Below are 27,119 nucleotides of genomic sequence, written 5' to 3'. Positions count from 1 at the left end.
AAGCACTATCAGTCGGCGAATTAAGGGAGCTATAAAGTTTCATTTAGTTGTACATTTGTTCGCTTGAGGCGCTGTTGACTAGGCGTCAGCGTCAGTTGATGCTAAGATGGAGACCGCTCAACAGAAAGCTTTTTGTGTTATTGAGTACAGCAGAAGTGAATCGACGAGAATCCGCGGGAAACAACTCAGTATGAACGTGACTCGCCTAAGGTGAACGTTTTCTGTGCCATTTCAGCCAATAAAGTATTTGGTCCCTTTTTCTTCGAAGGTGCTACTGTAACTGGACTACAGTATCTGGAGATGTTAGAGAATTGGCTGTTCCCTCAGCTCGAACAAGAAGCACAACAATTCATATTTCAGCAGGATGGAGCGCCACCACATTGGCACTTATCTGTCCGTAACTACCTGAACGTCAACTACCCGAGACGATGGATCAGCCGCCAGGCAGCCCGTGACAGAGCACTTCATCACTGGCCTCCAAGAAGCCCTGATCTTACCCCCTGCGATTTTTTCTTATGTGGGTATGTTAAGGATATGGTGTTTCGGCCACCTTTCCCAGCCACCATTGATGATTTGAAACGAGAAATAACAGCGGTTATCCAAACTGTTACGCCTGATATGCTACAGAGAGTGTGGAACGAGTTGGAGTATCGGGTTGATATTGCTCGTGTGTCTGGAGGGGGCCATATTGAACATCTCTGAACTTGTTTTTGAGTGAAAAAAAAACCTTTTTAAATACTCTTTGTAATGATTTATAACAGAAGGTTATATTATGTTTCTTTCATTAAATACACATTTTTAAAGTTGTGGTATTCTTTTTGAATCACCCTGTATTAAATTCAGTATGCAGTATTCATAATATTTACAAATGCTCAACAAAAGACAAATTCATGCCTCACAACAACAAAAACTGTAGAAAATGCCGGAAACAGCTTATGGCTGTCTGTATTGCACGTTCGTACATGTGACTCTAAAATCGGTCACTAGACTGCAACACCGACCATGAAACATCATGTGTGTTTAGGTATACTATCCCGCATCTGCCGTGCCCTGGGCACAATATCGCAGAACACGAAGAGCGCTCTTTCTACAATCTCAAGATAACTGAGGTGACAAAATTCATGGAATACATCCTGATATCGTGTCGGACCTTCTTTAGCCGACGGAGTGCAGCAACTCGACGTAGCACGCACTCAACAAGTCGTTGGGGCCATGCTGCCTATACAGCCGTCCGTAATTGTGAAAGTGCTGCCGGTGCAGGAGTTTGTGCACAAACTGACCTCTCGATTAGTCCCATAAATGTTCGATGTGATTCGCGTCGGGCGAGCCGTTTAGCGAAATCATTCACCCGAAATGTTAAGAATGTTCTACAAACCAATCGCGAACAGTTGTGGCCCAGACACATGGCGCATTGTCATCCATGAAACTCATACATATATATATATATATATATATATATATATATATATATATATATATATATATATATATATACAGCGTGATTCAAAAAGAATACCACAACTTTAGGAATTTAAAACACTGCAACGACAAAAGGCAGAGCTAAGCACTATCAGTCGGCGAATTAAGGGAGCTATAAAGTTTCATTTAGTTGTACATTTGTTCGCTTGAGGCGCTGTTGACTAGGCGTCAGCGTCAGTTGATGCTAAGATGGAGACCGCTCAACAGAAAGCTTTTTGTGTTATTGAGTACAGCAGAAGTGAATCGACGAGAATCCGCGGGAAACAACTCAGTATGAACGTGACTCGCCTAAGGTGAACGTTTTCTGTGCCATTTCAGCCAATAAAGTTTTTGGTCCCTTTTTCTTCGAAGGTGCTACTGTAACTGGACTACAGTATCTGGAGATGTTAGAGAATTGGCTGTTCCCTCAGCTCGAACAAGAAGCACAACAATTCATATTTCAGCAGGATGGAGCGCCACCACATTGGCACTTATCTGTCCGTAACTACCTGAACGTCAACTACCCGAGACGATGGATCAGCCGCCAGGCAGCCCGTGACAGAGCACTTCATCACTGGCCTCCAAGAAGCCCTGATCTTACCCCCTGCGATTTTTTCTTATGTGGGTATGTTAAGGATATGGTGTTTCGGCCACCTTTCCCAGCCACCATTGATGATTTGAAAAGAGAAATAACAGCGGTTATCCAAACTGTTACGCCTGATATGCTACAGAGAGTGTGGAACGAGTTGGAGTATCGGGTTGATATTGCTCGTGTGTCTGGAGGGGGCCATATTGAACATCTCTGAACTTGTTTTTGAGTGAAAAAAAACTTTTTTTAAATACTCTTTGTAATGATTTATAACAGAAGGTTATATTATGTTTCTTTCATTAAATACACATTTTTAAAGTTGTGGTATTCTTTTTGAATCACCCTGTATATATATATAACTGCAAATGGTCTCCAAGTAGCCGAACATAACCATTTCTAGTTAACGATGCGTTCAGCTGCTGGACCCGAGCATACAGTCCATTCCTTGTAAGCACAGCCCACATCATTATGGGGCCACCAGCAGCTTGCACACTGTCTTGTTCACAATTTAGTTCCATGGCTTCGTAAGATCTGCGCCGCACTCGAAACCTACTATCAGCTCTTACTAACAGAATTAGGGCCTCATCCCACCAGGCCACTGTTTTTCAGTCGTCTATGGTCCAGTCGATATGGTGTCGAGCCAAGGTGAACGCTGCATGCAATGTCGTGTTGTTATCAAAGGCTCTCGCGTCTGTCGTCTGCTGCCACAGGTGTTAACGCAAAATTTCGCCGCACTGTCCAAATGGATTCGTTCGTCGTAAGTCCCACTGTAAGTAGGCTGTTTAGGTTTTTATGTTGGTAACGCCACGTAGCACTCTGTATGAAAATCACTGGCTGTGCTGTGTGCAGTCTGTGACTGGTTGGCATTGTTGGAATGTTCGCTATTTAGTGTTGGAAAGTTGGATGGGAACAGCCCGTAGCGTTGCGCAGCTGGAGGTGAGCCTCCAGCATTGGTGGATGTAGGGAGGGAGAGAGAGATGGAAGAATAACGAGAGCAAGGGAGAGAGAGATGGAAGAATAACGAGAGCAAGACTGGATGTCATGAACTGATATATATAATGACTTTTGAACACTATTAAGGTAAATGCATTGTTTGTTCTCTACCAAAATCTTTCATTTGCTAACTATGCCTAGAGTAGTTAGAACCTTTTATATAGCTGGTACTCGTATTGGCGCTCGCTGTATTGCAGTAGTTGGAGTAACGAAGATTTTTGTGAGGTAAGCGATTCATGAAAGGTATAGATTATTGTTAGTTAGGGCCATTCTTTTGTGGGGATTATTGAAAGTCAGATTGCGTGGTGCGAAAAATATTGTGTGTCAGTTTAGTCAGAATAAGTAAAGAGAGAATTGTCTGAGTACGTTCAGTTTTGCTCAGCTCTTTGAAAATCAAATAACGTAGAGGTTTACCAGCACAGTCATTTAATAAATTTTCTAAGGGGACGTTTCGCCACATGAATTTCTTCGGTTATTTCACGCAGTGGTACCTGTATGTTAGCACTGACAGTTCTACGCAAACGTCGCTGCTGCGTGTCGTTAAGTGAAGGCCGAAGGTCACTGTTGTGAGAAGCAAAGACTGAAATCTGGTATTCTCTGCACAATCTTGACACTGCGAATCGTGGAACACTGGGTCCTCTTAACGATTTACGAAATTGAATGTCTCATGCGTCTAGACCCAAGTACCATTCTGCGTTCAAAGTCTCTTAATTCCCGTCGTGAGGCCATAATCAAGTCGGAAACCTTTCCAAGCGAAGCATCTCAGTAGAAATGGCTGCTCCGCCAATGCACTGCACTTTTATACCTAGTGTACGCGATACTTCCGCCATCTGTATATGTACATATCGCTATCCCATGATTTTTGTGCTCTTCAGTCCTGAGACTTGTTTGATGCAGCTCTCCATGCTACTCTATCCTCTGCAAGCTGCTTCATCTCCCAGTACCTACTGCAGCCTACATCCTTCTGAATCTGCTTAGTGTATTCATCTCTTGGTCTCCCTCTACGATTTTTACCCTCCACGCTGCCGTCCAATACTAAATTGTTGATCCCTTGATGCCTCAGAACATGTCCTACCAACCGATCCCTTCTTCTAGTCAAGTTGTGCCACAAACTCCTCCCCAATCCTATTCAATACCTCCTCATTAGTTATGTGATCTACCCATCTAATCTTCAGCATTCTTCTGTAGCATCACATTTCGAAAGCTTCTATTCTCTTCTTTTCCAAACTATTTATCGTCAATGTTTCACTACACTCCATACCAATACTTTCAGAAACGACTTCCTGACACTTAAATCTATACTCGATGTCACCTTAGTGTATAGTAAACTCAGTGAACTGCAAGTATGACACTGTTCGGAACCGGTCTTAACATACGTAAAGTAGTGTAAAACCACTTAACTCACAAGGTCTACTCTTGAGAGAGCTGAAAATAACATGGATTGGACCTGATTGTGTCCAACAACGTAATTTCTGTTTCGAAATTTAAAAATGATAATAACAGCAACGACACAGGATTGTTTAAGAATTCGTTCATGACGTAAATTTTTATCCATATCGTTTTTATAATGACATTTTTCTAATTTAATTCGTGATGGTTGCGAATAATAAAACTAATTATTTACAGAAAAATCGAAAAACTGGTATACGGTGGCTTCGGGGGAAGATCAGCTATGGATCCCAGAGAGAAATAGGAACACGCGGGGCAATACTAACCCTACGCCTTAGAAGACAGGTTGGTAAAAAAAGAAACCATCCCTACCTTAATGGTAACTATAGATTTAGTGAAAGCTTTTGACATTGTTAACTGACTAGAGTCTTCGAAATTTTGAAAGTAGCCGACATACAAGAGGGAACGAAACGTTATCTGCAATTTTCACAGAAACGGGAATGTACTTATAAGAGTCGCGCATGAAAGGTGTTAGTAGTGAAAGAAGTGGTCGTGTGTCCCCGATGTTATTCAAACAGAAGATTGAGCAAGCAATAAAGAAAATCAAGAAGATATTTCCAAATAGAAAGTTCAACCACAACAAATAAAATTTTGAGGTATGTTGTTGACACTGTAATTTTGTCAGAGACGGCAAAAGGGCTTGGAAGCGCAATACTGAACAGTATGGAAAGCATCTTTAAAAGTAAAACAAAAGTAATGGATGTCATCGACATAAATGTTGTGTAGCTGAGGGAATTAGATTAGGAAATGAGACACTAAATGTTGTAGACAATGTAAACTATTTGGGCAGCAAAATGAGTGATGATAACTGGAGTAGATAGCCTTTAGCTTTTAGGTGCGTGTAGTGTCATATGATCCTCAAAAACATTCTAGTGCATATTCAGTTTAATTTCTATAATATATAGCGTAGAAGAGCATTAGATGTATAAATAATTTTTGCAATTCTCTTCATCAGTTGGCAATAATTCAAGTAGCGTAATGCAGGTACTTTCTTTTGTGACTCAGGAGTCCAATGCGAGGACCCACTTGGCGCCCAAAGGGAGGGCAATAGTATACCACACAGGGGCATGTCAGAGGCGCTTGTGTATATGTTCATTTCGTAGCTAAGTTGTTGAGGAAGCTGGCGTCGTGCAACTTGCTCCCGTCCTCGAGGAGTTTCTTCCATCTACTGCGGTCTTGGGTGAGCTCCTGGCATTTGCCGCAGTCAATATTCATCATCATCAGTTATCTGATGTATTAGCAGGTCCTTTGCCTCTCCGTTTTCTGCGGTCCATTGCTTCCTTCTTAAGGATGCTGTATGCTGTACCGTCCATCATGTCATCCAATATCTGGAATCTCTTCCTTCCTCGCTTCCTTTTCCCTTCTACATAACCTTCTAAAACTGTTTTTATCAGTCCGTCATTCTTTCTTAATATATGCCCAATCCAATTTCTTTTTCTTCTCTTTATTACATCTAGTAACTGTCTTTTCTCTCCCACTCTTCTCAGTACCTCTTCATTTTTTACTCTGTCCATCCAACTTATTCTTTCCATCTTCCGCCATGTCCAGATCTCAAAAGCCTCCAGCCTTTCTCTGTCTTTTTTCCTCATAGTCCATGTTCCAGCGCCATATAGAAGAACCCTCCATACAAGACATAAAATCTTTCTGAGTTCTCTGTCCAGACCGCTGCAGAAGATTCTTCTTTTCTTATAAAACGCCTCTTTTGCCATTTCTATCCTTGTTTTAATTTCTGTGGTGCACTTCCAGTCGGTGTCTATCCTGCTTCCAAGATACTTAAAATTTTGCACCTGTTCTAGTGTTTCTCAATTTTTATTTCCTTATTTCCTCCTAGCGCCAATACTTTTGTTTTATTTGTGTTAATTTTCATTCCATATTTTTTTCCGTTAGTTGCAATGGTGTCCACCAAACCCTGTAATTCTTTCTCCCCTGTGGCTAGAAGGACCATATCATCAGCAAATCTCAAACACCCTACTCTTCTTCCTCCAATTTCTACTCCTTTGTCATCTAATGCGCATTGGTCAATCATATTTTCCAAGTAGAGGTTGAAAAGAGTAGGTGATAAACAGCATCCTTGTCTTACTCCTTTTCCTAGTCTGATCCAGTTTGTACTTTCTCCTGTCACTTTAACTGAAACTGTTGGATTAAGATATAATGAGTTTATAAGTCTTCTGGTTTTCCAGTCCACTCTCTTTTCCCTCATTATAGTCGCCTGCTTGTCCCAAACCACATTGTCAAATGCCTTTTCTAGATCGATGAAGCACATATATAGGTCTCTTCCTTTTTCAATAAACCTTTCTCCCAAGATTCGTAGGAGCCCTATTGCATCTCTGGTGCCCGTATTCCGTCTAAAGCCAAAGTGCTCCTCGCCAAGATTCTCCTCCATTACTTTTTCAAGTCTTTTATTAATTATTCTTAACGAGACTGGAATAGAAGGGAGAACTGATAGAGGTACTCGAGGTACCCTCGGCCACACACCGTCAGGTGGCTTGCGGAGTATGGATGTAGATGTAGATCATTTTGGCTGCATGTGAAATGAGGCTGATTGTCCTGTGCTCGATGCATTCCTTGGTTCCTAGTTTTTTCGTTAATGGAATCATTACTGTTGTCAGAAAGTCCTCAGGCCATTCAGCACTGTCATACATTTTATTACATAACCTCAATATTTCTCTTATTCCATCGTGGTTCAAGCATTTTAGTATTTCTCCCGGTATTGTATCTGTACCTATCGCTTTGCCATTTTTCATTGCAGCAGTCAATATTAAATACCTTCATACCTCGCTTGACGCCGTCTCTAAAGCACAAAACAGGTTTTCTAGGGGATCTCATGGCCTATGCTATCCCACTAAGTAGTGTGCGTCGTGGAAGACGGGAATGGCCCATACATTGTTTTTAGGCTGATGTTGACCGGATGTGAGTAGAGGCTGAAATAGTGTTCCACACATCACTGCATTTGTCAGTTACGATCTTTGAAGACTGTTCCACTGTTTTCTTTAATTGGGGCAGTCTTGCTACCGGTGGGCCCAACGACCCTTTTTGTATCCCAGTTCGAGTATAATTATCTACTTCTGCAAATATATATCATAGCTGTCACGTGGCCAGTTTCGGCCATCTCACAAACTTGGTCGATTCAGTCGTGTGAATTCAAAGTCAAAAGATAAGCGTTTCTGCATCTTCATTTACTCTGAAAACCACAGTCAGCTACATCGCAGAGGGTGTTTCCCATAATAACAATTATAAGGCTTTTTTTTCATTTACACCCACGTATGGGGAACGGGAAGACTGATTGTTTAAATACTGCTGTGCATTGTTTAAATACTGCTACGCACAACGTAATTCGTCAAACTTTATCTTAAAGATTTTTGTGAAAGAGATACGTGCGGGAGTAATATGCTCCTAGATTATTCACCTGAAGGTAGTTGCTGAAACTTCATGTTTTCAGCGGATAGTCCGCGTCTACCTACAAGCGTCTGCCAGTCCATTTCTCTCAACGTCATCGAGACACGCTCTCATGAGTCGGACAAACCTGCCATTATTCGTTCCGTACTTCTCGGTATCTGTTTAATATCCTTGGTTAATCCTACCTGATATGGGCCTCCAGACTAGAGCAACATTCCAGGGTGTTCCGCACGAGTGTTTTATATGCATCTCCTTTTTAGACTGACTGCATTTCCCCAGTATTCTACCAATGAACCGCAGTCTCTCATCTGATATACCTACGACTAAGGATATGTGATCGTTCCATTTCGTATCTCTACATAGACAATTATATTATACTAGAACTGACATGCGATTACATTTTCACGCAATTTGGGAGCATAGATCCTGAGAAATCAGTACCCAGAATTACCACCTCTGGCCTTAATAACGGCCTTGATACGCCTGGACATTAAGTCAAACAGAGCTTGGACGGCGTATACAGGTACAGCTGCCCATGCAGCTTCAACACAATACCACAGTTCATCAAGAGTAATGACTGGCGTATTGTGACGAGCCAGTTGCTCGGCCACCATTGACCAGACGTTTTCAAATGGTGAGAGATCTCGAGAATGTGATTACCAGGACAGCAGTCGAACATTTTCTGTATCCAGAAAGGCCCGTATAGGACCTGCAACATGCGGTCGTGCATTACGTGCTGAAATGTAGGGTTTCACATGGATCGAATGAAGGCTAGAGCCACGGGTCGTAACACATCTGAAATGTAACGTCCACTGTTCAAAGTGCCGTCAATGTGAACAAGAGGTGACCGAGACGTGTAACCAATGGCTCCCCATACCATCACGCCGGGTGATACGCCAGTATGGCGATGACGAATACACGCTTCCAATGTGCGTTCACCGCAATGTCGCCAAACACGGATGCGACCACCATGATGCTGTAAACAGAACCTGGATTCATCTGAAAAAATGACGTTTTGCCATTCGTGCACCCAGGTTCGTCGTTGAGTACACCATAGCAGGCGCTCCTGTCTGTGATGCAGCGTCAAGGGTAGCCGCATCTATCTATCCGAGCTGATAGTTCATGTGGCTGCAAACGTCATCGAACTGTTCGTGCAGATGGTTGTTGTCTTGCAAACGTCCCCATATGTTGACTCAGGGATCGAGACGTGGCTGCACGATCCGTTACAGCCATGCGGATAAGATGCCTGTCATCTCGACTGCTAGTGATACGAGGCCGTTGGGATCCAGCACGGCGTTCCGCATTACCCTCCTGACCCCACCGATTCCATATTATGCTAACAGTCATTGGATCTCGACCAACGCGAGCAGCAGTGTCGCGATACGATAAACCGAAATCGCGATAGGCTACAATCCGACCTTTATCGAAGTCGGAAAAGTGATGGTACGAATTTCTCCTCCTTACACGAGGCATCACAACAACGTTTCACCAGGAAACGCCCGCCAACTGCTGTTCGTGTATGAGAAATCGGTTGGAAACTTTCCTCATGTCAGCACGTTGTAGGTGTCGCCACCGGCGCCAACCTTGTTGTGAATGCTCTGAAAAACTAATCATTTGCATATCACAGCATCTTCTTCCTGTCAGTTAAATTTCGCGTCTGTAGCACGTCATCTTCGTGGTGTAGCAATTTTAATGGTCAGTAGTGTATGAATTGACCGATTCCAACTGTGACTCATTGACAGTCGTAGGATATTATGTTTCTTCACTTTGTGAACTGCACATTTTTAAATTTCTAAAAATTTAAAACAAGTTTAAAATGTTGAGTCACGGTATGGGTGTATTTTGAGAACAGTGTTCGGTGTCGAACTTGGTGAAGTACAACCAATGGGTACCTACCCAGGACAGCAAACAATGTCGTTCTGCTGACTCTCTCAGGACACCTATTCACCCGACTAGTAGCTGGGGCATGAGTAAAATATGTGAACCACAAGAATTAACATTTTCGGTTCGGGCGCCTGTATACGCTCTGATGCTTGTTCAGGTTGTGAAATGTATCAGCGACGTCTGTTACGTGGCAGGCCATGGGAAGTGTCCTAAAACCTATTTATGCGACGTTGTGTGATGACCCGGGCGGAAAGCGATCTGGGTAACTCTGCGGATGTATGGATAAGAAATTCCGTACGTCAGATACACCAGTGTACTGTGGATCATAATTTCAAAGCAATGGAAAAAATAGAAAAGTTACCTAGTCATCAAATTTGAGCTAGTAGGTTGGCTATAGTAATGCTCGGACTCTTACGTTCCGCTCATAGAGGGTTGTACTTCACGCCCAACTTACCGTTCCCGCTTAGTCGCGAGAGGAGAGAGTTCTCTTTTTACGTGAAGTATGTTTAATTTGCGCACGTAATGAAATTCTGAAACGGAAAGTGCAGCAAAAGTATGTACGTAATACCGGGGGAAGTTAACAAGCGTGAGGGATGACTGATCACTCAGTTTAAATTCGTACTTTACGAGGGCCACTCCAAAATAAATGCACACTATTTTTTTTAATCCATCTTTTATTCTACATGTTTGAAAGTTTTACAGTGTGTAGATACATCCTTTAGGAACAATATTTTCATTTCACCACATAATTTCCATCCCTCTCAACTTGGAACCAGCGCCTGTATACCCGCATGGTAAAATTCTGGACCAACCTGTTGGAGCCACTGTTTGGCAGCGTGCACAAGGGAGTCATCATCTTCAGACCTTGTTCCACGAAGAGAGTGTTTCAGTTTCCCAAAGAGATGATTGTCACATGGAGCCAGATCAGGACTGTAAGGCGGGTGTTTCAGTGTTGTCCATCCGAGTTTTGAGATCGCTTCCATGGTTTTTTGACTGACATGTGGCCGTCCATTGTCGTGCAACAGCAAAACATCCTGCTTTTGCCGATGTGGTCCAACACGACTCAGTCGTGCTTGGAGTTTCTTCAGTGTCGTCACATATGCATCAGAATTTATGGTGGTTCACTTGGCATGATGTCCACAAGCAATAGTCCTTCGGAATCGAAAAACACTGAAGCCATAACTTTTCCAGCAGAAGGTGCGGTTTTGAATATTTTTTCTTGGGTGAATTTGCATGATGCCACTCCATTGATTGCCTCTTCGCCTCTGGTGAAAAATGATGGACCATGTTTCATCATCTGTCACAATTCTTCCAAGAAATTCATTTTCACCATTCTCGTATTGTTCCAAAAGTTTGCTGCATACCGTTTTTCTTGTTTCCTTGGAAGCCACTGTCAACATCCTGGGAACCCACCTGGCACAAACCTTTTTTAACGTCAACACTTTCAGTATTCTGCAAATACTTCCTTCCCCTATCCCATCGTAGCATGAGAATTCGTTCACTGTGATGCGTCTGTCAGCAGTCACCAATTCGTTAACTCTCTGCACATTGTCTGGAGATTGCGCAGTACTAGGCCTGTCGCTGCGAGGACAATCCTCAATATTGCCGTGCCCACTTTCATCACGTAACCTGCTTGCCCACTGACTAACCGTACTGGGATCGACAGCAGCATCTCCATACACCTCTTTCAACCTCTAGTGGATGTTTCTCACTGTCTCGTTTTCACAGCATCGGAATTCTATGCCAGCACGTTGCTTCTGACGAACGTCAAGTGTAGCAACCATCTTGAAGAAATGCTGTGACGGCGCCACTCACGAGAACAGGTTGAACTAAGTTTGAAAACAAACGGGAAGGATGTATCTACACACGGTAGAACTTTCACACATGCAGAAGGAAAACTTTATTTTTACAAAAATAGTGTGCATTTCTTTTGGAGTGACCCTCGTATGTAACGCTATCGTACAGACAATACAAATGCTTCACTGTCAGGCAGTAGAAACTCGCTTAGAGAAACTACTGTCATCAGTTCAGTGTGCGTTTAGTAATTTTTGTGTACACTGCAGGACGTATTATGGCTTTGAAGACATTCTACATAACATTTCGCGAAATAACTAATAATGTATTGGGTTATTCTTTGTTGTACATGACAAAGCAGACAATATGTGTTTCATAGTCACTGCTTATTTATGTCTATTCCTGTTAATCCTATTACAAAAATTACTTTTAACGTAGCCGATAGGAAAGTTGACTATTGCAAAGCAGCTACGATCGCTAATGCAACGAATGCGAAATCGAACGCTATGATTGCTTTGTGTTTAATGGGAATTATTTGTTGCAGTGAAAACCTCGGATCATGTTCTGGTTACGACAATGCCAAAACTGAAAATGCTCCTCCTCAGATTGCAACACCTAAAGGCCAACCCACAGAAAGTCCTGATTAAGCTTCTAATGAAAATTTGTCGGAACAATTTGAATAACCACGACCTTCAACATTCTGCAGCAACTAAAGGCCAGCCCGCAGAAACTTTTCATTGATCTTCTGGTGAACATCAGGTAGAGCAACATCAAGAACCGTAACCAACAAATCCTGCTTCCATTAAGGCAAAACGTTGCAGAAGTATTTTAGATTTTAAGTTATTACCTGCAGAAAGTCCATGTGTGAAAAAACGAAAAAGTCATAGAACACAGAATGTAAATGTTTTCACAACGTGATGTGGGATGATAAGGAGGCACACAATGTGAAACAAAAACTCTTGAAACAACAACTAAAACATCCATAGACAGTGTACTTCAGTGCTCTGTGATCCTTAACAAGAAGACTGAATTGAGTGAAAATACCACGCATGTTGGGATGAGAAAGGCTGAGAAAATGAGGGAGGAAATTTTGTGTATGATCTCTGTTGATGCAGACAGTGATGTAGAGTTAAATCAGTTTTCATCATTCTTTCAATATTTACTGTTCAATAAAATAAATATAGCAATGCTTAATTAATTAAAATGCTGTCTTACACTTTCCATCAATAAAAGATTATAGAACTCGTGGTGTGCATACTGTAAGACCTTCGGTACACACACCATCAGATTATTAGACTTGTCGCTCCAACGAAGTAGGCGAGTGACAGCAATATGTATCGTGGTCTTATCGTGGCGTGTGTATCTTCTGCCGTTAGGTCAGACGATAGAAATGCCACTTGCACACTTAGAGTAGCAGATTGACGGTGACCCACTTTAAACAGAACTTGATGAGTTTTCACACACATTTATTAAAATAATAAAAAATATAGACATTAGGTAACTTGATTCTGGATGCTGTTTACAACTGACAATCTGAAGTTCCTTTGATCTTGGTACATTAATCTTATTCTCACATATCTCTGATGCTTGACAAAGTGTCTATTCATATGTCTTCATGGCTATGTACAGGAATATGGTAATCTTATTAGGCGCAGACTGAAACTTGACAATAGACTGGTACAGGCAAATGCAGACTAATGCAGACTAACTAATCGGAAGTCTGTACACTCGTTATAATACCTCGAGCATTCAGGTATCACTGCGCGAGTGTGATCTGCAGAGAGAAAAGGTTCTACGTTAGCAGCAATCTCATTGGCTGCGTTACATATTAATACGCGGATCGGCGGAAGCAGAATGTGGTCCGTCTCTAAGACAGCTCCATCTCATAGTGCAGAGACGGACGAGCGCTGCACCTGCGCTGTTGTGTTTAGCGGGGCGCGCTCTAGTGGGAAAGTTGTGTACGCGCTGACTATGCGGAACTATGTACACAACAGAACTTTTACAAGTACTGTTGTTTTCCTGCCCTGAAGTTATAGTAATCTTGCCTCGGTAGTGGACTTGGTGACGTTTTCATATTACCTTCTAATATTATCAAAATAATTGTGATTCTATTATGCCAAAAAAATTTTCAACTATGTATCATACAATAAGAGATCATTTTAATACATGCAAAGAATATCAAACTGTCTCCAAAAAGAATTTATTAAAAATGGTTTACCGATAACTGCCCTGGCCTCCTCTACCTGAATACAAATCCTGTAGTACTATTTAATCAAATCTTAACTATTGTTGTTTTAATCAATGCACTTATCGAAAAATGAATAAGAAAATTAAAGAGCACAATGAAAGACTTATTTACGATAGAGCAATATGTTTCGAAGGAAGGAATATTAGAGATAAGTGTCCCGCTGACGACGTGTCTATTAGAGCTTGCGAACACGTTCGGAAATTGGAAGAAAGGAGAAAGAAATCGTCTGGCAATCCTGAAAGCAACCGTCGTAGGATATAATTCAGGCTAGTTAGGGAAATCACGGAGAACCTTAATTTGCATGACTGAACGCGAATATGAACAACCATCCTCTCGAACGCGAGTTCAGTGTCTTATCACCACCCTCTTTTCTCAGTGTTATGTTTCGAACAATCTGATAAAGTAGATCCAATTTGTTTCGTGAAAACCTGTAAAATTTAACCTCTAGTCATTATTATGGTGATTCGCCACACTTGCATGGCAGCTACAGTATGTCGTTAAGCTCAAGTAGTGTAAAATTTGATTTATATTTATACAGTTACGGCGTTAATAGATATCTACAGTGTAAATACGCAAACGAGAACGGCTTTTTCATGTGTTTTGTTATCTATAAATACTAAACCAAAGCAAAAAGAAGTAATGAGAAAACGAAGAGCAACAGATAAACATACATAGTGACGTATATTAATCCTGTTTATCTGCTACCACAGTCAAGGTCACAACGAAAGTGACTGCCGTGTTGCTTAAAAGTCAACTGTGTAGCAAATTGCAGTTGATTTCTGTCAATCTGCAAAAATCTTTAAAAAATTAAGTGTGTTCGTTCCATCGTAGAGCCGGACAATAGATCTCGAGACATCGACTGGATATGATTACATTCTTAAAAATTCGATAACTGATTGGAAAGTAAGGCATCAATTCCTATCCAAACATGAAATCGTTGCGTTGTCTCAAAAATAATTTGGAGAAATATTCGACTGTTCAAAACGTAGAAGAAAGAATATACGTCGAAAATCTGTCGAAATGAACTTCAATGCGCTCCGCAAATGGTTCTCCGCGCTTCTGGAAAACAGAAAGCCCTTAATTTTGCGTCTTCAGACAAACATGACAGTACTGAAGGTGATATTTATTTTTGACACTGAATTATGAAAAGTAGAGTATCAACAAATGAAGCAGTTATACATCAGAAAACGTTTCGTAATGAGTTCGATGTTTTCGCCATACAAAACTCATCGTTTTGACTTCTGCAATGTTTAAATGAAATAAGTAATTAACATGGTCAAAAATTCCTGGAGACCAATTCTCAACAAATATTTTTTCTGCTGTCATTTTTAATGCTTCAGTTTTGGTACTAGAGTCGTTCTCAGCTAGTTAGGAACCCGAATATACCGATTTCTCTCCACATTGATCAACATCTTTAATTGTGCCATACTTTGGTTGCTCTGACCAATCTTTATCAGCTCTGAGGCTTAAATACCTTACTGCCTGCTGCCATTCCCATTTCGTCCTTTGTTGTCTGCCTAGAGACAGCAAAGGACTTGGAAGAGCAGTTGAACGGAATGTACAGTGTCTTGAAAGGAGAGTATAAGATGAACATCAACAAAAGCAAAACGAGGATAATGGAATGTAGTCGAATTAAGTCGGGTAATGCTGAGGGAATTAGATTAGGAAATGAGACACTTAAAACAGTAAAGGAGTTTTGCAATTTGGGGAGCAAAATAACTGATGATGGTCGAAGTAGAGAGGATATAAAATGTAGACTGGCAATGGCAAGGAAAGCGTTTCTGTAGAAGAAAAATTTGTTAACATCGAGTATAGATTTAAATGTCAGGAACTCGTTTCTGAAAGTATTTGTATGGAGTGTAGCCATGTATGGATGTGAAACGTGGACGATAAATAGTTTAGACAAGAAGAGAATAGAAGCTTTCGAAATGTGGTGCTACAGAAGAATGCTGAAGATTAGATGGGTAGATCACATAACTAATGAGGAGGCATTGAATAGAATTAGGAAGAAGAGGAGCTTGTGGCACAACTTGACTAGAAGAAAGGATCGATTGTTAGGACATGTTCTGAGACATCGAGGGATCGCCAATTTAGTATTGGAGGGCAGCGTGGAGGGTAACAATCGTAGAGGGAGACCAAGAGATGAATACACTAAGCAGATTCAGAAGGATGTAGGTTGCAGTAGATACTGGGAGATGAAGAAGCTTGCACAGGATTGAGTAGCATGGAGAGCTGCATCAAACCAGTCTCAGGACTGAAGACTACAACAACAACAACAACAACAACAACCAATGTACTGTCACTGCAATGTCAACTTAGTGATTAAAGATTTGTTTGCGGTCATCAGAACAGGATTGATAATGTGTTCTGTACAACATTTGAGTGGTGTTTCACTGAACTCAGCTGGACATGATTTCTGATCCGTTATATTCTTGGTTGACAGTATCTATTTTGATGTCGCAATTATAATGTGTATGTGTGTTGTGCTTTTTAGAACTGTGAAGAAATAAATAACATGTCTGCTAAGTCACAGCATTTGGTGCTGCTACAGAAGTAAAGACAGTACCATACCCATAGTCCAACAAATGATTTTATAAGTGTCTGAAGCATTACATGGACAGAACCACGTAATATCATGTAAATTTAACGTCGCAAAAACGACAGAAAACACAAAAACGTGCATATGTATTTATTTACTGTAAATAACTTCAAACCTGAATAACTTACATAAATGAATTTTGTGAAATATAATTACTATTTCATAAATAATATTTCAAAGACGTAGCGGCAACCAGCCTTTGGCTGACTGCGATCGACTAATACATTTTTTTGTTTTAGAAAGTAATCGAAGAGCGGTCGTGCTCGGATCTCTCTCTTTGGTCTGTTAGACCTTATACTGATAGAAAGCACTACAGCTGCGTTCCATGTCTATCATTGATTAATCTTTGTTTTCTGCAGGCAAATGTGATGTAATTTTCATGCATTAATATTATAATAATCATGTATTAATATTATAATAAATTAGTTAAGTGACGTGAGTTCTCATTTGAACAGCTCTCCTAATAGACGTATGATACGCGGAATGTTTTAATCCATCATTGTTACAGCCACCGACCAATACGAGCTTAACGGGTCGTGACGTGAAGATGCAATGGCCGTATACAATAAGTATTCAGCCATTTACTCATTTGCAGGTTGCTACAGCGTCCCTGAGATGAACTGCCGGTCATCGCAAAGTGTTTTGCAAACTTGACTGTAGTCGCGGAACTTTAAATGATCTGACCACAGTCTCCAAGCTATGATTCCGTTTCGCTCATAAATAACAGATACCGGCTCCACAAAAGTGATGGTGCTATTAAAATATGTAATATGTTGCAGGTTTTATAGCTCTTTTCTAGAAATCGGGCCTCTAACAAAGATGCATCCATTATCAACAATGATCGTCTGCTCCAGTTAATTTTAACATTTTCTTTCCTGTGATTAATTTTAATTTCTTTTTAAAGTCAAATTATCATTCATTGTAGTAGTCTTGAGTGAGCAATGTGGGCCGCGGAAAAATAGTTATATGTACATGAATTACAGACGCCTGTTATCCTTTTCATATGTCCATCAGAGCAGGTATATAACAGATAGGCAGAGTTATGTTGGCAAGTGAGTAACATACGCATTTCTGAAGTGATCCCCTCCTCCCCTCAAACACGCACGCACGCACACACACACACACACACACACACACACACACACACATAGGATTAGTAGAATTAGTTAGCGCCGGGGCTGCGCTAGATATTACTTTGCCGTAAGAACTGGGTAAGAAGAGACAGTCTGTGGGTGGAGATATTGGAGCTATTTAGTTGTGTAACATGTAACTATTTTATTTCAGTCTTTTAGAAGTTAAGGTGGAACAATATTAATCAGTCTAGGAGAAATTTCATGTGTGGATTGATCACCATTTTCACCTTCTGTTTGTGTGAGTTGGGACCATGTATGGCACAGTATAAAGAAATTTTACTCTCCCACATAGTTAGTGATACAGAATCTTTCCCAATGTGCAAGATAAATTCAATAAATACAATTGCTTTAAGAATGAGGAAGAATTTTATGTTTTTCCTGAGTTTTATGGAGTTATAAGCACATGACTTTGCTCAGGTACAAGGCCACTTGGACGATAGCAGGCTCATGTCCATTCCTTATTAGCTTCCAGTAAATGCTTGCACCTTCAGTGCACAGTGGTGTCTAGGGAAGTTTCCAACTGTAAGGTGATTTTTCTCTCGGAAAGAGATGGATTTTCTTCGTGTGAATCACAGCGTTCTCAACCACATGTTACTCATAGCACAGTGTATTGCAGTTCCTTATGAATCATTGGATAGGTCTCAATTTGCGGAGTGGAATGTACACTTACATGGCCGAATCATCATTTCATCCTATTCTAGTTGTGCAACTTAATAGATATTTTGGGGCTTGGGGACAAAAAGAAAAGGAAACGACAGGGCATCTTTGTATGCATAGAAGTGTGTTCGACTACGTGTCTCTCAGAGCAGGGTACAAAGAGTTGCAGTCCTCTGTTGTTTCTTTCCCGAAACACAACGAATGACGACATGGAAGGGTTTATGTTTCATCACGGTTACTTTGTGGAATTTCATTAATTTTTCTGTGGTTCGCGACCTGCTCAGTGTTGTGCTATATTTCTCTCCTGTATTATGTTCTGGGCTTCGTAGTAGTTGTCAGTGGTGGTAAACGATGTTTATTTCTGGTTTTTCAGGTATGAACGACTGCGTATTACGAGATTGTCATCCTTATTCAAGCGTGCTTTCTTTATCCCAGCTGAACCCTATCACTACTCAGTTTGGTGCTCTGATAAATTTTATTTAATGTTCATATGAAGTACGGACTGACCCAATATAGTATGTTTATGAGTGTGCTTTCGTTGTGTATGATTAAATGATGATGGCGTCCTCTTGGGTAAAATATTCCGGAGGTAAAATAGTCCCCCATTCGGATCTCCGGGCGGGGACTACTCAAGAGGATATCGTTATCAGGAGAAAGAAAACTGGCATTCTACGGATCGGAGCGTAGAATGGCAGATCCCTTAATCGGGAAGGTAGTTTAGAAAATTTAAAAAGCTAAATGGATAGGTTAAAGTTAGATATAGTGGGAATTAGTGAAGTTCGGTGGCAGGAGGAACAAGACTTTTGGTCAGGTGAATACAGGGTTATGAATACAAAATCAAATAGGGGTAATGTAGGAGTAGGTTTAATAATGAATAAAAAAATAGGAGTGCGGGTAAGCTACTACAAACAGCGTAGTGAACGCATTATTGTGGCTAAGATAGACACGAAGCCCACGCCTACTACAGTAGTACCAGTTTATATGCCAACTAGCTCTGCAGACGATGAAGTTGATCAAATGTATGATGGAATAAAAGAAATTATTCAGGTAGTGAAGGGAGATGAAACTTTGATAGTCATGGGTGACTGGAATTCGACAGTAGGAAAAGGAAGAGAAGGAAACGTAGTAGGTGAATATGGATTGGGGCTAAGAAATGAAAGAGGAAGCCGCCTGGTAGAATTTTGCACAGAGCATAACTTAATCATAGCTAACACTTGGTTCAAGAATCATGAAAGAAGGTTGTATACATGGAAGAACCCCGTACTAAAAGGTTTCAGATAGATTATATAATGGTAAGACAGAGATTTAGGAACCAGATTTTAAATTGTAAGACATTTCCAGGGGCAGATGTGGACTCTGACCACAGTCTATTGGTTATGAACTGTAGATTAAAACTGAAGAAACTGCAGAAAGGTGGGGCCTGGATTAACTGAAAGAACCAGAGGTTGTGCAGAGTTTCAGGGAGAGCATAAGGGAACAATTGACAGGAATGGGGGAAAGAAATACAGTAGAAGAAGAAAGGGTAGCTTTGAGGAATGAAATAGTGAAGGCAGCAGAGGATCAAGTAGGTAAAAAGACGAGGGCTAGTAGAAATCCATGGGTAACAGAAGAGATACTGAATTTAATTGATGAAAGGAGAAAATACAAAAATGCAGCAAGTGAAGCAGGCAAAAAGGAGTACAAACGTCTCAAAAATGAGATCGACAGGAATCGCAAAATGGCTAAGCAGGGATGGCTAGAGGACAAATGTAAGGATGTAGAGGCTTATCTCATGAGGGGTAAGATAGATACTGCCTACAGGAAAATTAAAGAGACCTTTGGAGAAAAGAGAACCACTTGCATGAATATCAAGAGCTCAGATGGAAACCCAATTCTAAGCAAAGAAGGGAAAGCAGAAAGGTGGAAGGAGTATATAGAGGGTCTACACAGGGGCGATGTTCTTGAGGACAATATAATGGAAATGGAAGAGGAGGTAGATGAAATGGGAAGTATGATACTGCGTGAAGAGTTTGACAGAGCATTGAAAGACCGAAGTCGAAACAAGGCCCAGGGACTAGACAACATTCCATTAGAACTACTGACGACCTTGGGAGAGCCAGTCCTGACAAAACTCTACCATCTGGTGACCAAGATGTATGAGACACACCTCAAGGAGAATATCCAATCCCAAAGAAAGCAGGTGTTGACAGATGTGATAATTACCGAATTATCAGTTTAATAAGTCACAGCTGCAAAATACAAACGCGAATTCTTTACAGACGAATGGAAAAACTGGTAGAAGCCGACCTCGGGAAAGATCAGTTTGGATTCCGTAGAAATGTCGGAACACGTGAGGCAATACTGACCCTACGACTTATCTTAAAAGAAAGATTAAGGGAAGGCAAACCTACGTTTCTAGCATTTGTAGACTTAGAGAAAGCTTTTGACAATATTGAATGGAATACTCTCTTTCAATTTCTGAAGGTGGCAGGGGTAAAATACAGGGAGCGATAGGCTATTTACCATTTGTACAGAAAGCAGATGGCAGTTATAAGATTCGAGGAACATGAAAGGCAAGCAGTGGTTGGGAAGGGAGTGAGACAGGGCTGTAGGCTCTCCCCGATGCTATTCAATCTGTATATTGAGCAATCAGTAAAGGAAATGAAAGAAAAGTTCGGAGTAGGTATTAAAATCTATGGAGAAGAAATAAAAACCTTGAGGTTCGCCGATGACATTGTAATTCTGTCAGAGACAGCAAAGGACTTGGAAGAGCAGTTGAACGGAATGGACAGTGTCTTGAAAGGAGTGTATAAGATGAACATCAACAAAAGCAAAACGAGGATAATGGAATGTAGTCGAATTAAGTCGGGTGATGCTGCGTGAATTAGATTAGGAAACGAGACACTTAAAGTAGTAAAGGAGTTTTGCTATTTGGGGGGCAAAATAACTGATGATGGTCGAAGTAGAGAGGATATAAAATGTAGACTGGCAATGGCAAGGAAAGCGTTTCTGAAGAAGAGAAATTTGTTAACATAGAGTATTGATTTCAGTCTCAGGAAGTCGTTTCTGAAAGTATTTGTATGGAGTGTAGCCATGTATGGAAGTGAAACATGGACTATAAATAGTTTAGACAAGAAGAGAATAGAAGCTTTCGAAATGTGGTGCTGCAGAAGAATGCTGTAGATTAGATGGGTAGATCACATAACTAATGAGGAGGTATTGAATATAATTGGGGAGAAGATGAGTTTGTGGAACAACTTGACTAGAAGAAGGGATCGGTTGGTAGGACATGTTCTGAGGCATCAAGGGATCACCAATTTAGTACTGGAGGACAGCGTGGAGGGTAAAAATCGTAGAGGGAGACCAAGAGATGAATACACTAAGCAGATTCAGAAGGATGTAGGCTGCAGTAGGTACTGGGAGATGAAGAGGCTTGCACAGGAGAGAGGAGCATGGAGAGCTGCATCAAACCAGTCTCAGGACTGAAGACCACAACAACAACAACATTTCGTTGTGTATGTTGGGTCCGAACTAACTTGCTTGATCTAAAAATCATTTGGACCGAGGGTTTAAAAGAATCATGGTTTCTTATATTACAGACATGTTCCCTAAACAAATTTGCCAGCAAAATTGTGCATCATATTTTGATTCTTTGGTTGAATGAATTGATTAAACCAAAGTTATCTGTTGCATTTTCTTTCTGAAGAGCCATTGTGAGACAAATCTTACATGGGCCAGAACACCAAATAAGTAAGTAAGAAATTTAAGAACCTTAATGAAAGTAGAGTAAACTAGTTGTTATATATGACCACATTGCAGAGTAGATGCGCATCGGTTAGTGACTTTTGCCAGAATCATAGCTTTTTAATCGTAACTGTTTACTTTTATTGTGTCCACTTCCCAGTATTGTAGGGTTTACAGATAACAGGAACCGTTTATTTGGCTGACACTTCCACGATACATTATCTGAGTGACAAAAGCAACCCTTTACAGTATGAGAATCAGATATTGACAGAGCTTTGGCAGGCGTGCGATCAAATCAAGCAGAACGAATAGATTAATATGCGTGTGAAGACATTAGTGACATACCATCAATCACTCGATCTCGAAGATAGCGAGCAGTCGTACAATTAGCTTCACAGATCATGCTTTCAAGACTCTGGAAGAAAGAGTATACATAAGAATGGAAAAGAAATATGAGAATCTATCAATGACGATACGTTTGACTTTAGAAAAGACAAATGCACTAGCCGGCAGTTCTGGCTTCAGTTTGGCTTAGTGTCTTGAGAAAAGTTAAGACACGTTCGTATAATTTGTGGGCTTAGAGAAAGCTTTTCACTATGTATAATGGTGCCACGTATTTGTCTTCATAAAAATAAAGATAAGCTACAGAGAAAGACCGTTCATGTACGATACGAGTATCTATGGGAACCAAGATGAAAAAATAATGATAGAAGGCCAAGAAAGAAGTGCGCGGACGAAAAAGTATGCAATACACTGTATCTTTGGCCCCTCTTGTTGAGCTTGTACATCGAAAAAACAGTGACGGTAATAAAAGTAAATTGCAGGAGTTGATTTAGAACCCAGGATGAAAGGAAATTAATGATAAGACTTGCTGTTCTCAGTGAGTGGGAGGAAGAATTGCAGGACCTGTTGAACGATACGAATAGTCTTATGAGCACAAAATACAGACTGAGAGCAAACTAAGGAAAGACGAAAGTAGTGAGGAAATGCATAAATAAAATCAGCCTTAAACTTAACATCAAAATTGAGGAACATGAAGTGGATGAATTGAAGGAATTCTGCTACCTGGGAAAATAAATTACGTGTGACGGACTGATCAAGGAGAATATAAGAAGCAGATTAACATTGTGGGACATTACTCGCTAGAAAAAGTCTGCTAGGACCAATAAGAGGCCTTCGTTTGAAGGAGAAATTTCTAGGAATACATGTTTAAGACACAAAACTGGATGTAAGTGAATCATGAATTGTGGAAAATGCAGAAGAGAAAATAATCGAAGCATTTGGGATGTGGTGCTATAGAACGATGTTCAAAGTTAGATGGATTGGTAAGATGAGGAACGAGAATCGTCATGGAAGAAAAGTGGAAAACAATGACAAGAAGAATAGACAGTATGGTAGGAGGTGCTAAGACGTCAATGAATTACTTCTTTTGTAGTAGAGGGAACTGTAGAGGTTAAAAACTGCAGGATAAGACAGATGCTGAAAATATTCAACATATAAATGACGACTTTGGGTCAAAGTGGTAGTTGAGCTGCACGTAGCCATGATAGTGTTGTTCACAGGCAGCAGTGAAGTGCACTTAAATACTAACGTCAAGTATGTGTCGCACACGAGCGTCCATTGCCAGTTCCATAATCCTTGAACTCTTACATGAAATACCTGTGGAGAATGACACCACTGTGATAAACAAAAAATTAGAATACAATGATTCTACGGATTTATCTTCAGGCTGGACACAAAATACATTTTAAATTTCTGTAATACATGGACAAACGCTGACAACTTTTATCAGACCGCAGTTGTGTGATCGGTCCAGTATAAGTGATACAGACTTCGGGCCTGGTAACACAGTGTTCAGATAATGCGGTACCTGTAGCACTATTCTCTGGAACACTTTTCGTTAACCTTTACAGTCTGGCTGTAGTGAAAGAACGTACCCTTAGATACATCAAAGTAAAACACAACAATGAAACATAGTTTCTGTGAGATTGAACGAAAAATTTCACCGCATACTTGTACAGATATCTTATTTTGTAAATACATAAACATTCTCTGGCTCACCGCATAAACGCAGAGGGCTGTCAAAAGTCCGAACACTGCAGCGTATCCGATCATGGCTGGATGAGTGCCAAGTGGGTTGAAGACAGGAGAAGGTGTCAGTGACTGCTGTGTCTCCAACGCACGCATATAAAGCAAATCAGTTATCTTTGCCTTGAAGCTATGATGACAGTTCAAACACATTATATTTAATTACGTGATCAGAGGGCTATACAACATCGGAAAGCCACCTGGTCTTCAGATAACCTTATCAGAAAGTACACCATCGTTTACGGCAGCTGATAATATTTCACAACCGTGGGCTTATGTTTCCGGTACTTAAGCTGTTCATAAATCGTCTGAGCAGTTTTTCACTCCGTGTTATCAACTTCCTCTGAAGAGTACAGATTTTATAAGCACCGGAAACGTCAATAATCATTATGGAGTTAAACAGCTCCTTGTTCGAAATGCGTTACTCATGACTGAATTTTATTATTGTATTTTTGCCTTTGCAGGATACAACTATTTGCATTTTTCGCTACAGCACAACCGTGTAGTAACAAAGTTGTGGGGGAGGGTGAGGGTGGAATGGACAGGTAGACAGACTTACACTGACGAAGCATATCATTATGTCCACTTGCTTCTCTCGCTGGCGACTTTCTAGTATAGCTCGCTAAATAGAGCGGTTAGGCAGAGAAATAATGTGAATTGTTCAGAGCAAATGTAGATATGCTAATGCACATTTATCCGCACCAGAAGTTGTAAGTCCAGAAATGTACGCAGGTATGGATGCGTGCGGATTAAGAAACGATTGGCCACTCTGGCTCATTATTTGAAGATTAATTCCTTTGAGTTTCGGTGTGTGGCTTGATATTTACCTCGTCTTCTCAAAGATGTACAACAATGCCGGCGTGGTTGCGTCTGCTATTCTTTCTTCGTCTTGACTTCTTCTCGGAAGAGATCCATTTCAAAATGAAAGTCCTCGTTGCATTGGGATGTGGAGATTAGCACGTAGCTCGGTCAGTGGCGGATACATATGGAGGGGGGGAGGGGGGGCGCCCCCCCCCCCCCCGCTGCTTGCTGGGTCGCCCGCAACGCCAACCGCGCCGACCACGCCAGTCACCCCACTCGTTATTCGTTCGTTTCTTTCGTCAGTCGACACGACTGCAGCGAGTTATCGAGGGATTGTGTTTTCCTATGTAGTTTGATATAATTTAAAATAATTACACCATTTTGTAAATTTTCTATTATATTATTTGTTGTCTTTCTCTGTTTCATGAATGGAATATTATATTATCGCAACGAGGATGGAAATCACACGATGCGCAAAAGATTAAACATAATCAATTGGAGAATTAATTCCGGAAGGAGCGAAAAAGCCAACGAAAAGATAGGAAAATTCACGATGCATTGCGTGCATGACTGGGCTCTGCCAATACTGGTCGTAGTACCTTTCCTAAACCAGTTCCCAAATTGAAGAATCCTCGTAAAATACGTAGACATTTGGACAGAAAGTTGATTTTAGGGAGAGAAATGCGTGCATGCAATTGAGTTACACCGACGATGTATTTTGATACATTTTAGTAAGGCAGCACTGAACAGATTTCGTAGTGGTATCTTCACTATTACAAACGTAATATTTCATTTAAAAAGTATTCATTTATTTTGTTCTTTTGTAATATTATCAAAAAATGAGTACACAAGATAGGCACATCGTTGCAAGCCCATTGCCGGATAGCCAGGCACAAGATGTCACCCCGCCGACATGGATGTGGTAACAAATGAAATCGTAACTGAACATGTCGCTCGCAATGACGACGATCAATTTCATTTTTGAATTACGTGGACACAGATGATAGTAACATTATCATTCAAAATAATGCGATGATGAAAGTAACTAAAACAAGGTCACAATTTTCTCCAGGGAGTATTTTTTCCTCTGCTGAAAATGGAACGCGCGTTGCCTGCCACACTTACGCCTAATGTAAACGTGATTGCACAGGGCGAATTGCGCACACCGGAAACCCCTATCACGATGTAAGTGTTATAACACTTATTTAAACAAAGCTTCAATGATTTCAAGAACGAGTTTAAGGAAGAGCAAAAACAAACATTTAGTAATAACAATGAGCAAAATCAAGCACTTAAACAAACCAGCGAAGAAAAATTTGATGATTTTACAAAACAACAGACGACACACAAAAGGAGTTACTTGAATAGCAAAAGCAAACTCTTGATGCTTTCAAAACTGACAAAACACAACAGTTCAATGACTTGGCAAAAGATTTACATTCTGATTTTTCAAATGAACTTTCGGGTAAACTTGTAACTAAGGGGAAAGATATAAAAAAAATTGCTCACTGATTTCTCACAAGATATACCAGGTCATCAAAAAGTCAGTATAAATTTGAAAACTTAATAAATCACGGAATAATGTAGATAGTGAGGTAAACATTGGCACACATGCTTGTAATGACATGGGGTTTTATTAGAACAAAAAAAAAAAACCCTCATATGCTAGACGCGGACGCGTGAAAGATCTCTTGCGCGTCGTTTGGTGATGACCGTGTGCTCAGCCGCCATTTTCGTCATGCTTGACCTCCCAGGCCCCCAGACCTCAGTCCGTGCGATTATTGGCTTCGGGGTTACCTGAAGTCGCAAGTGTATCGTGATCGACCGACATCTCTAGGGATGCTTAAAGACAACATCCGACGCCAATGCCTCACGATAACTCCGGACATGCTTTACAGTGCTGTTCATAACATTATTCCCCGACTACAGCTATTGTTGAGGAATGATGGTGGCAATATTGAGCATTTCCTGTAAAGAACACCATCTTTGCTTTGTCTTACTGTGTTATGCTAATTATTGCTATTCTGATCAGATGAAGCGCTATCCGTCGGACATTTTTTGAACGTTTGTATTTTTTGGTTCTAATAAAACCCCATGTCATTCCAAGCATGTGTGCCAATTTGTAGCTCTCTATCTACATTATTCCGTGATTTATTCACTCTTCAAATTTATACTGACTTTTTGATCACCTGGTAAATAATTTGAGTCAAAAAGTGTAATCAGTAGATGAGACACAAGAACAGTTCGCAGAAAAGGTGAAGCAAGCATCAGAGGCTCGGACAAAAATGCAGCAGGAGCAGTCACAAG

At 40.7% G+C, this 27,119-nt stretch overlaps 1 protein-coding gene across 2 annotated transcripts in view; it reads right to left on the bottom strand.

Annotated features, from left to right (window-relative positions):
* The window catches only part of LOC126094805 (cholinesterase 1-like), a 198,564-nt gene extending 174,470 nt beyond the window's left edge, over nucleotides 1–24,094 (bottom strand). Inside the window, exon 1 of one of the 2 annotated variants that reach the window (XM_049909374.1) lies at nucleotides 23,985–24,094. In XM_049909374.1, the coding sequence (XP_049765331.1) occupies nucleotides 23,985–24,038 (54 nt within the window). In that variant the 5' untranslated portion in view covers nucleotides 24,039–24,094. The remainder of the gene's footprint in view (nucleotides 1–23,984) is intronic. The other variant, XM_049909375.1, reaches the window with a different exon arrangement.
* Between the last annotated feature and the right edge of the window lie 3,025 nt (nucleotides 24,095–27,119).

The sequence above is a fragment of the Schistocerca cancellata genome, chromosome 8, assembly GCF_023864275.1.
Source record: "Schistocerca cancellata isolate TAMUIC-IGC-003103 chromosome 8, iqSchCanc2.1, whole genome shotgun sequence".
Classification (NCBI taxonomy): domain Eukaryota; kingdom Metazoa; phylum Arthropoda; class Insecta; order Orthoptera; family Acrididae; genus Schistocerca; species Schistocerca cancellata.
Note: the sequence above shows the minus strand (reverse complement) of the source record. Positions and strands in the feature narration are given on the sequence as shown.